Source organism: Phoca vitulina, unplaced genomic scaffold, assembly GCF_004348235.1.
Source record: "Phoca vitulina isolate PV1807 unplaced genomic scaffold, GSC_HSeal_1.0 scaffold64, whole genome shotgun sequence".
NCBI lineage: Eukaryota > Metazoa > Chordata > Mammalia > Carnivora > Phocidae > Phoca > Phoca vitulina.
The window spans coordinates 1967445-1978643 of NW_022589767.1; the positions used below are offsets into that span (position 1 = coordinate 1967445).

Below are 11199 nucleotides of genomic sequence, written 5' to 3' on the forward strand. Positions count from 1 at the left end.
GGAGGGGGGGCGGTACTGGGAAGGAGAAATACCTTTGCAGCTGGACACCGCCCTTAGGGCGGATCTGGGAGGGGGTGAGGTGGGGAGGTGAAGGTGAGCGCGGAGGAAATGCGCCCAGCCTGGGTCCCTCCCTCCCCTGGTGTGCGCAGTGCTTGCATTCAGCCCGGGGCTGGGGGCTTCTTCCTCTCCCATACTCCTGGCACCCACAACCGAGCCCAGTCTGCACCCCCTTTCCCCGAACCACCACCAGAGTGGTGGAGTAGGCAAGGCAAGTCAGACTTTGGGGACTTGTGTTTCAGGGGATGCCTGCCCTCTTCCTCCCATTTCTCATCCTGCGCTGCCCTGAGGAATGGGACCCGTGACCCGTTCTTCACCCGTTCTTTGCTCTGTGCTTTGTGGTAGGGGTGACCCTGCGGTAGAGTGCAGGTGACAGACCCCCGGGTGACGAAGGGCTGTGGGAAGCCTGTGGCCATAGTGGCAGATTCTGTCTGTCTGTCTGTCTGTCCCTTCTGCCATGCTAGGGCACTTGTCTGTTTTCCCCTTTACCATGGACTCTCTAGCCTAGTGATTGGCACATAGTGGTGCTCAGGAAATACTGGTTGAGTGAATGACTTCATAGGATACAAAGTTAAGCTTGGTGAGCCAAATTTCATTAAAAAGTTAGGAAGATAGATTGAAGCTATAAACTATTTGCTCTTTATATTACTTAAGTTATTTTATTCTAATACACCACACCTATAATATTCCAACATATACATAATATTCATGTATGTAAGTATGTGTTTTATATTGCATATATATACATATAATTTTTTCCCTAATTGCCATGAGAATAAAACAGTGCTAGGGCAATGACTATGTCATCTAACTGAAATGCAGATTTTGTATCTTTTTTTATTTATTTGGGGGGGAGGGGCGGGGCATCAGGAGAGAATCTTTCCAGCAGACTCCCCATTGAGCACAGAGCCCAACAGATGGGTCAGACGAGGGCTGGATCCCATGACCCTGAGATCATGACCTGCCAAAACCAATGGTGATTGGTCAGATGCTTAACCAACTGCGCTACCCAGGCACCCCCAGATTTTATATCTTTAAGGGAAGCAGATGTTTGAATTCTGTCCGCATTGAAGAAGAGGCTCATTTGCCCTGGACAGTTAGTGAGTGATGGCTCGTTCCGTATCCCACTGTGCTGCTTCCCTGACTTGTGGTTGGATCTTGAAGACATAAGATGGAAGAAGGAGAAATGGGTGTTCTTTTTCCTTGGATTGATCACAGCATCCCCATAGAGCTGTGAAGGGCCAGAGAAATCTTGTCTATATGCATTTATGGGCATGTGGTGAAGACATTCTGAGCTGTTTTTCTGCTATAAGGAAAGAGGCAGGATGCAGTGAATGTTTTGTACCTTTTCCTGCTTCCCGGTCCCAGTGGTTCCCCTTCTTTCCAATTCCTTTCTGCACAGTCTCTCCCCATTTGGCCTTAGAGGAGGCCAAAATCTTTCACTGATGATTTTGTGTGGAGGGGTTCTCAGTGAGCCTTCTCTTCCTCTAACTGTCCCCTACTCTCTGCCCTCACTGTATTTCTCTTTGAGTCAGTTCAGAACTTTTCACTGTTGAGTGAGCAATTCTATCAGGAAAAGAAATCTAAAGCCACCCCCCCCAAAAAAATTCATGCACAAATAGCATTCAACAAAACAAAAGGAATGGTGCCCTAGATAAACAGCCAAATAATCCAGAAAAAAATTAGTTTGTTGACGAACTGTTAAAAACCTTAGCACTTTTGAATTTCAATGTCTTACCTGACGTTGACTTTGGACTTTGAGTACCGTATATTTTAAGGAAATGTACAAACTCCTGCTCTCTTCCAATTTCCCACTTTATCTTTCCACTGTGCCCTGAATTCTTAGGAATTAGATTTCATGAGGTTTGGGACATCAGCTGGGTTTAAAATTGACATGAAGGTTGTGGGAGCAGAGAAGGAAGCAGATCCGGGAGATCAAGGAGAGATATAAAGGAAGGATAGCCAGTCAATTTTTTTTTTTTAAAGATTTTATTTACTTATTTATTTGAGGGAGAAAGAGAGAAAGAAGGTGTGTTGGAGCTGGAACGGGAGGGGGGCGCAGAGAGGGGAAGGGAGAGGAATAAGCAGATTCTGAGTTGAACACAAAGCCCAACATGGGGCTTGATCTCACGACCCCTGAGATCACCACCTGAGCCGAAATCAAGAGTCCACACTTTATCGACTGAGCCACCCAGGTGCCCCCAGCCTGTCAATTCTGATTGTCCTTGAGTGGGTAAGCAGATTACCTGCTTTGTGGATCATCTATCACCTGGGAGCTCCTAGCCTGTGTGGGGCTGAACTAAGTGGAATCAAGACCATAAACAGAGCTGGTTTATGGGGCATCTGATGAGGGAGAAAAAGGGGCAGACATAAGAGGAGAGAGAGAGAATGAGAATCTTTCAGATTGCATTTAAGGCCAACTAGAACTCACTCGAGAGGTGGCACCTGTTGTAGTTGAGAGCATGGATCCTAGAGCCAGATAACTTATGTTCAAATTCTGCTTCTGCCATTTCCTCACTGTATGATGTTGGGCAGGTAACTTGACTTGTCTCTGCCTCAGTTTTCTCATCTGTAACATAGCACTAATATTTTTTACCTACTAGAGTTGCTATGAAATTAAACTAATATATATGAAAGGTGATTGGAAGAGTTTCTGATCCAGAGTAAAAATGAACATTAGCTATTGGTAATATCTTTCGTTGGATAGTCCACTGTTTTTTGGTGCGTCCTCCAGGACTTCCTAGTTAATAAAGAACTCGTTATGACAGAGGAGACTCTTTCCATCACTTTTTGGAATAAGAGTAGAGCCATCCTCACAAAACTTAAGGAGGGAAAAACCCTTCTAACACATGATAGCAGAGCTAAAGAAGAGGATCCAGTGGTGGTGAAGTGGATGTTTGTCCTTCCATAGAGAAATCTACAGTTCAGATAACTCCTCTTATCCATGAAAGAATGGGATGCGCACAGGGCGTCCGGGTGGCTCAGTCAGTTAAGCATCTGCCTTTGGCTCAGGTCATGATCTCAGGGTCCTGGGGTCGAGCCCCTCGTTGGGCTCCCTACTCAGCGGGGAGTCTGCTTCTCCCTCTGCCCCTCCCCCCTCACGTGCTTGAGTGCTCTCTCTCTCTCAAATAAATAAAGTCTTTCTTAAAAAAAGAATGGGATGCTTACAAATGTCTGAAACAGAGGCAAAGGTGGAAAAGAACTTGAGACTGATAAATTATGATTAAAGTTTAAGCTTAGAGATTTCCGTGTTCATGAATTCTGACAAAGTACTAAGCCAGAAATATCAGGAACCCTGGCAAGTTATGTTTTGAAATGAGACCCCGGAACCCCTCAACAGAGCACTGAGTTCTCTGGCGTCAGCGTACACATTAGTAGTGCTTAATTGTGGGGAGCTTTGGTTTTTGCCTTCATCAGTCTTTAGAATTTGCCGTGAGAGCTAGAGAAAAGTTAGTAGCTTTATCTAATGTAGCAAGTTCAGGGGCAACACCCTGGCCGAGCATAGGAAAGTTTTTCCTAATCTTTCTGGGTCCCTGTGCCAAGAGTTTATTTGGAGATTCACCTCTCCCTCCCCCCAACTTTGCCTCTACGCAGGACCAGAATGGCCACAACATCCCCTAGTGGTTGCCGCTCAAGCCTGGACGCCAGGTACCACAGACTTTGTGATACCACTGCAATTTGGGGCATTGTTCTAGAAGCAGTGGCCGCAGCTGGAGCTGTGACCTCAGTGGCCTTCATGTTCACTCTCCTGATTCTCATCTGCAAGGTGCAAGACTCCAACAGGCGAAAAGTGCTCCCGACCCAGTTTCTCTTCCTCCTGGGTGTTCTGGGGATCTTTGGCCTCACCTTTGCCTTCATCATCCAACTTGATGGCAGCACAGGACCCACCCGCTTCTTCCTCTTCGGAGTCCTCTTCTCCCTCTGCTTCTCCTGCCTCCTGGTTCATGCTTTCAACCTGACGAAGCTGGTGCATGGGAGGAGGCCCCTGTCCTTGCTGGTGATGCTGAGCCTGGCCGTGGGCCTCAGCCTGGTGCAGGACATCATTGCTGCTGAGTACATCATCCTCGCCATGAACAGGACCAATGTCGCCATCTTCTCTGAGCTTTCTGCCTCTCGGCGCAATGAAGACTTTGTCATGTTACTTATCTATGTCCTCTTCTTGATGGCGCTGACCTGCCTCATGTCCTGCTTCATCTTCTGTGGATCCTTCAGCGGCTGGAAGAGACACGGGGTCCACATCTTCCTCACCATGCTTCTCTCCATTGCCATCTGGGTGGCCTGGATCACCCTGCTCCTGATTTCTACCTTTGGCTCCGCATGGGATGATACCGTCCTCAGCTCAGCCTTGGTGGCCAATGGCTGGGTTTTCCTGTTGGCTTATGTTGTACCTGAGTTTCGGCTGCTCACAAAGCAACGGAACCCCATGGATTACCCCGTTGAGGATACATTTTGTAAACCTCAACTCATGAAGCAGAGCTATGGTGTGGAGAACAGAGCCTACTCTCAAGAGGAGATCACCCAAGGTACAGAGCATGGCTGGGTGAGAATCCCTTGTAGAAAGATGGGGGGAGAATCATAGGATATTATAACTATAGTAACACTCAAGATGATCCAGGTCACACCCCTGGCAGAATAGATAAGGTCCCCAAGGCTCAGATCTTGCTTAAAAACATCCAGCTGGTTAGAGTTCTAATAGAACTAGAAGCTGGCCCCGGGAGTCTTAATCTAGTACTTTCTACACAATACCCTGTGGGTTTCTCTGAGTCGAAATAAGTTGGAGCAAAGGAATGACTGAAAAAATCTCTAGAGACAAGCAGGTGAGATTGTGGTCTTTATAAAAGAGAACTAAGTGTTCCTTCCAGAAATCTGGAGCCTTTATAGATTTGAATATAGAAAGCCACGCCGTGATGTCTTGCTGTGGTCACAGAGGACAGAGGAAGGAGAATGCCCTTTTATCATAAACCAGCAGGGATCTCCATAAAGTCCCTGGGGATTCTGATTTATCCTGAAGAGTCACATCTTACTGCGTGCCTCTGGGCCCGTGGGAGGGAAGAGATCGTATCTGACATCAAAGAGTCAAATGATTTTGCTCTTGCCTGAAGTTGTGAGTAACCAGGTGTTACGCTGTTCTCACACACACACAAAAAGGCTAAACTGATAGCTTGAGACTGTCCTTGCCCCAAGGAATCTAGTCATTGATCTCTGGGCCTAATCAAGGGAGGGGGGATGGGTTTGGGACTGCAGTGAGGGACCACCAAGGCGAGATCCTTAGCTTCAGCTAAGTTTTCTCTGCCCTTGAAGCCCGAGGTGCAAAGCTCTCTGGTGCTTCTCACAGCAGCTGTGGTCCCTCTCCTGGGCACTTGGAAGCTGGAACGGAAGCAGGGATGGCTGGAGGGGATATTTTAGCACCCATCGGCTCCTGTCCATTCTCATGCCTTCACTCTGTCACCACACTCCTGGACTCCCTGTTATCACTCCCTAAGTACATTCCTCCCTCTCATCCTTCTTTCCATTCATTTTATGGACCACTATCACCTTCCTCTCCCTAAAATACTTCTCAGGCTACCACATTTTCCTGCTCACATACCTTGCTGGCTCCCCAGTACCCACCATATTTTCACAGCCAGAACCCAACAACCATGGAAGCCGTGCTCTCAGTCCAAACAAACCAAATCACTGCCTTTCCCTGCTTGTGTGTTCAGGCTCCAGGCATGTCCTTCTCCCTGCCCTCGTCCTTTTCCAGAGTCACACATTCCCTAGTTTCTCATTATTCACTCTGCCTGCAAGCTGTAGGACTTGGAAATGCTCTTATCAGAGTGTGTCTCATTCCATAACTATTTATATAGCTGTCATTATATCCCTTGCTCTCCAGTGTCAGCCCCAGGCCTGGTCACAGACCAGGAATCATTCTGGTTAATCTTTAGATTTTTTTAAAAAAGATTTTATTTATTTATTTGAGAGAGAGACAGAGATAGCAAGAGACAGCATGAGCAGGGAGGAGAGGGACAAGCAGACTCCCCGCTGCGCAGGGAGCCCGATGCAGGTCCCAAGACCCCGGGATCATGACCTGAGCTGAAGACAGACAGACACTTAACCAACTGAGCCACCCAGGTGCCCCTAATCTTTAGATTTTCCACAGTATCTTATATAGAGAAAGTATCTGAGGTGTGTGTGAAATAAACTAAACGGGTACATTCGGTGGGAAATAAATGGATTGCTCTAAATTGTATTCATGATGATTGTATGCCTTTGCTCTTCTGTTCCAGAGTTTAAATCCCTCTAATTTTCCCCAAATACACAGAAAACAATTGCTCATAAGTTCTGCCCCCTCTCAAAGAAAGTAAAAAGAAAAAAAAGCTTTTTTTTTTTCTTTCTTTCCTTGTGGGCAGTTAAGGAAGTGGGTAAATCCTCAGTGAGATTCACTCTAGGTAACATCTTCTGGCCAGATCTAAATCTGAAAAGACTGGTTTCAGATGTGCTTTAGAAGTGGTCCTGGGGTGAGGTGCGCCGCCAGGGAGGTTTTCTGGAAAGGTGCTCCCCTAGTGACCCTCTGTTCATTTATTCCTCCAATGTGGTGCTTACTTTGTGCCTGGCCCTGGGCCTGGGCCGGTCTCTCCCTCCATGAAACGTACGGTCTCCTGGGGAGGCAGACAAATGGATAGCACGGCATGTTTTGATAGTTGACTGAATGGGGGGGTGAGCACTGGCTGGAGCAGGAAGCCGGTGGGGCCCCAGTGCTGTAACCCGTCCTCTCCCTCTGTTTCAGGTCTTGAAGAGCTAGGTGATACACTCTATGCTCCTTATTCCACCCATTTTCAGCTGCAGGTAAATGGTTTCTTTCTCCTTTTTTGTCAGTGGCATTAGCTCTCCGGGAATGTCTGTCCTTCGGAAACACAGGATGTAGCCATTCTGAGGGCCCCTGGATGGCCATCTTGGAAGGACGACGTGTCTCCTTTCCTGTGATCTGCCTCACGGGTTAGCACGGGAGACTGGAGGATTCCTAGTGTTCCTGGAGTATTCCCAGGGCACAGGGAGGGGCGCTTCAGGGGGAGGGATGGGAGAAGGGGAGAAAGTTAAGGTTCCTGCCGAGATCGGAGCTCTGTTGAAATATCCAGGAATTGGAGTGGACTTAACAATATGGCTGCTTCCTTTTCAGAATCGGACCTCCCAAAAGGATTTCTCCATTCCACGGGCCCAGACTCGGACTAGCCCTTACAATGACTATGAAGGAAGGAAAGACGGCAGTTAGCCGTTCAGAAGAGCGGGACAAGCACAGCAAGTCAGCCAATCAATGGGGAGTCCCGGGAGATATGGGCTAAATCCCGAGGCTCCCGAGGAAACTGTACAAAACCTTTTGGGAAGAACTTGCCTTCCCTCCTGGAGTTTCTGGGGGGCTAACAAGACTCCAGGGCCTAGCACTTGTGTTTTCCCTTTGTCCCAGGCTTAGGATACTTCTTTTAAGTGGGAGGGAGTCTCCGGCAACTCAGGGTGTGCCCATTACTCTGCCCAGTCATTTCACAAGTGACTAAAGCTCTGGTCATCTGACCACTTCCTGGCTCAGTGAGCTTTAGGAGCCAGCTCTTCTCCCTCCAGGCTGGTTTTGTGAGCAGAGCAGAACTGCAAATCTGAGCAAAAGCAGCCAAGGCCTGTCCCTGCTGAAATCTACACTGGAAGCCAACTGACTGGCACCCTCCCATCTTGCCTGGGTAGGAGAGGCTAAAGGTCACCCCCAATATACTCATCTCTGTGGCGCTACCACGGGACCCCTGTGGGCCCCCAGCACCAATTCACTGGTCACCATTCCCAAACTTGCTGTCCATCCCCGGACATAAGCTCCCCTGCATGCTTTCCCAGAACTTCCTCTTGTATATCCCACTTGCCAGGAGAATTCGTGCACTGATTCCTCTGTCACCCCCTTGCTCCTCAGCTTCTGTAAACAGCTTCACGCTGCGTTCACCACCTGTGTTCTGTAAGTGGGCATCGTCTACAAATGGGGAGTGTTCCTTGTATAGTAAGTTATTCACCGCTCCTCACTTGGAGACCCAATAAAGATGTGGTGGCAAGTCTTTCACGGTGGCAGACGGGCAGTACGGGGAGTGTGCAGTGGACCTGAAGGAGAGACGGCGGGGCACTTGTCTTCACGCGGAGCTGAGGTCCCGCAGCTGAAGTTCAAGCTTCAATTCCACTGGGCGTGCACTTGACCCTTCTCCACGCGTTTCTCCTTCTCCTCCTTACGTCTAAGACAAGTGTGTTTTCCCCAGTTGTTGAGGTGAGGGGCAAGGGTGATGGGGGAGCCAAGAAGGGTCACGGATCCTGAGGTTTTGCTGCAGGAAGGCGGCGGAGTGGCAACTTTGGAATGGGGTTTGGCAGGCCAAGTAGGACAGGGAGGAGACCTCAAAGCCAGCTCCACGATTCACAGGTTTAACTGTAGGAGGGAATACATTCAGATCCCTATTTGACAGAATCGGTTCATAATATCCCTTGGAAAAGACATGGTACCTAACAATTATTATTTACTTAATCCCAGAAACAGCTCTGTGGGGAAGGGCCATAGGAAACACTTTTTGGTGAAGGAAAAAAAAAAAAAATCCCCATGTACCGAAACAGAATGACATTTAAAAACTTGTAGCTGAGTTAGGGGGTTACCTCCTAAGAGCCTGATGCTCTGCTTTTCATCAAAAGGAAAACCCGGTGTGGGAAGAGGGTTGAGGTGAGGTTGGAGGTGAACTGATGACACTCAGAATTAAGGATATTTACATTCCACAAAGATTTGGTTGATTGTTTCTCACATGGCTTTGCACTAACATTAGCCTAGTTTTGTATTGAAAAGGGGGAATTACAAATCATGATTTGGATCCTTCCAGACCATTCTGGTCTTTCTTAAGAGCCCAGTGAGGTTTTTGTGAGGAGAACACAATATAATTTCACGTCTATTATCTGTCAGAGTGTAGGTACTCAAGAAACACCTATTCCCTCCCCTCTTTTCTTTCCTCCTCTGGTCTTTAGCCCATCAACTGAACAAAGGAGGCTGAGTGAAAGGGAAAGCCACAGACGAACCTGGATCTGCTTTCTTGTTAGGAAAGAGTATCTGCCAGGCCTTTGTATCCCCATGACTGCAGTCCTCACAGCAACCTCTTCAAAAACAGGAGAAAACACAGGAATGGCACCCATTGCTGGCTTCTCTTCTAAGAAATACAGCGTTGAAACAAGTAGACCATCCCCCTCACTGAATTCTTTTTCTTGCCAGGAGGTAGATAAATGCTCCCTGTTGGAAGAGCCCTTGTCATCCCCCTGCTACCCTGTCTTCAGGTGTTACGCCTTCAGGACATAATTAAACTCCTCTGTTAAAATAGGGACATGGCAGGGTCTGGAAGTGTTGGCACCTGATGATTGCTATGATATTGGAGAAGACGTTTCCAAAGACTTCCTGTAGGTCTCTACACTGGGCTGAAATAGAATGTGCAAAGTCAGCCCAGCCTGGTCCTTGAGTGATGCCCGTTGATTGATGGCCGGGAACCAAAATGGCATCTCCTTTGAACTAAATGGGTGATAATGAAACGAAGCTCAGCAATCTTCCTCTCATCTTTCACTGTTGGGCGGGAGATAAGACTGTCTCCTCCTCTCTGCCGCTCACATGAGGCTGGGGCAGTTCCGCAGCTGCCATACTCCAGGCTTCCACTGGATGGCAGTAAAACCTCAGGGATCGCCCTCGGGGAGCCGGGCCTCTGCAAAAGCAAACCTCTTAGAGCTGCTTTCCCGTGAAGGGCACCTAGGCAGAACTGCAGACCTTCCGTGGGCTCGAGGCAAGTGCGTCCCATTTTAAAAGGTTCGCATGCTCGAGCAGTTCGCGCGTTCCCTCCCACCGTCGTCGTCAGAGGACCCATCTCCTCTGCCAGACTCTCTTGGCCCCGGAGTCTTATTTTTGTGAAACCCTCCAAGGTATTTGCAGCCCATTTGCATGCAACCCGGCATCTTTGCAGACAGCGGTCTTATATGCTGTTATTAACGTCCACGAGTATTTATGTGGTGAGAACATTGGCTTTCTGTCAGGAAAAGTGTGCCCAAACAAAGAGGACAGCCTGGCTCTGGAAATGCCGCAGTAACATACCCCCCACCCCCCACCCCTGGGCATTCTGGGTTTCCTTCCTGCATTTCTAGACTTGTCATTCTTGCCGAGAGCAGAACGGTGCCCAGCTGATCTTTTCCTTCCTGGCCCGCTTCCTTCTGTAGCTATCAGGGTTTGCAGGTTTGCCTCCGTCCCAGCCCCAATCTGAAACATGGAATTATTGCAGAACTGGAGGCGGGAGGCATCAGAAAAATCTTTCTGGAGCGTTCTGGACTGCTGAGATCCGGGATCTGGGCCATCGGCCTCCAGGTTGTAGATGGTCGGCCACTGCACATTCTGGGGTCCAACCTGTGGGCATCTCCTGGAACCCCTTCCACCCAGAGCTGACAATGCTTCCCCCCCCCCCCCAGCTTTAGGATGCTCCAGGTATGCAGATGGCTCTGTGTGGCCCTGTATCAGTGCCTGACCCTCATTTCTGCAACCTCCAGATTGCTAGAACTTTCTTAACCCTTCAGAATGGAACATTCCAGTGCCTAAAATGTTGGTGTTTGACAAGGTCACAGAACTTCTTTAGCTGGTGCCTCCTGGCCTTCATTTTACAAAGGAAAGAACTCAGGCCTAATGGAGTTAATGTAACTGGAGCCAAATTTCTGGTTCTGTCTACTGCCAACACTTGTGTGGTCAGTTTTAGACCTTTTTTTCCCCAAAGTGGATGTTTGAGTAAAGAATCTAATAAAGTTACCATGGTCACTCTATATTTTAAGCTTTCCTCTTATTTTCCTTTACAGTGGCCCCCCCTTTGCCTTTTCTTCCCCTGATCTCCCCTGTAGTCATCTTCTCTCCCTCCTGCATGTAAGCTGTGGGGAGAAGGATGGTGAAGATGGGCACATTCTGGTTAAGCCCAGGTCACACTCCCACGAGCCCCAAGCCAAATGAACATTTGCCTCTTGGGAAAGTAGACTGTCAAAGGAGGAATTGTAAGACAAGTCAGAATTCTAAAAAAAAACAAAAACCAAAAACCAAAAAAAAATGACTGAAAAAAGGGGGGGAGCATCTGGGGGGCTCAGTTGGTTAAG

The 11199-nt window shown here is 48.3% G+C and overlaps 1 protein-coding gene across 1 annotated transcript in view; it reads left to right on the top strand.

Annotated features, from left to right (window-relative positions):
• GPRC5A (G protein-coupled receptor class C group 5 member A) overlaps window positions 1-8455 on the top strand; it is an 18483-nt gene extending 10028 nt beyond the window's left edge. Inside the window, exons 2-4 of the mRNA XM_032391768.1 lie at window positions 3652-4580; window positions 6824-6882; window positions 7214-8455. Of these exons, the coding sequence (XP_032247659.1) occupies window positions 3659-4580; window positions 6824-6882; window positions 7214-7306 (1074 nt within the window). The 5' untranslated portion in view covers window positions 3652-3658 and the 3' untranslated portion in view covers window positions 7307-8455. The remainder of the gene's footprint in view (window positions 1-3651; window positions 4581-6823; window positions 6883-7213) is intronic.
• The last annotated feature ends 2744 nt before the right edge of the window (window positions 8456-11199 follow it).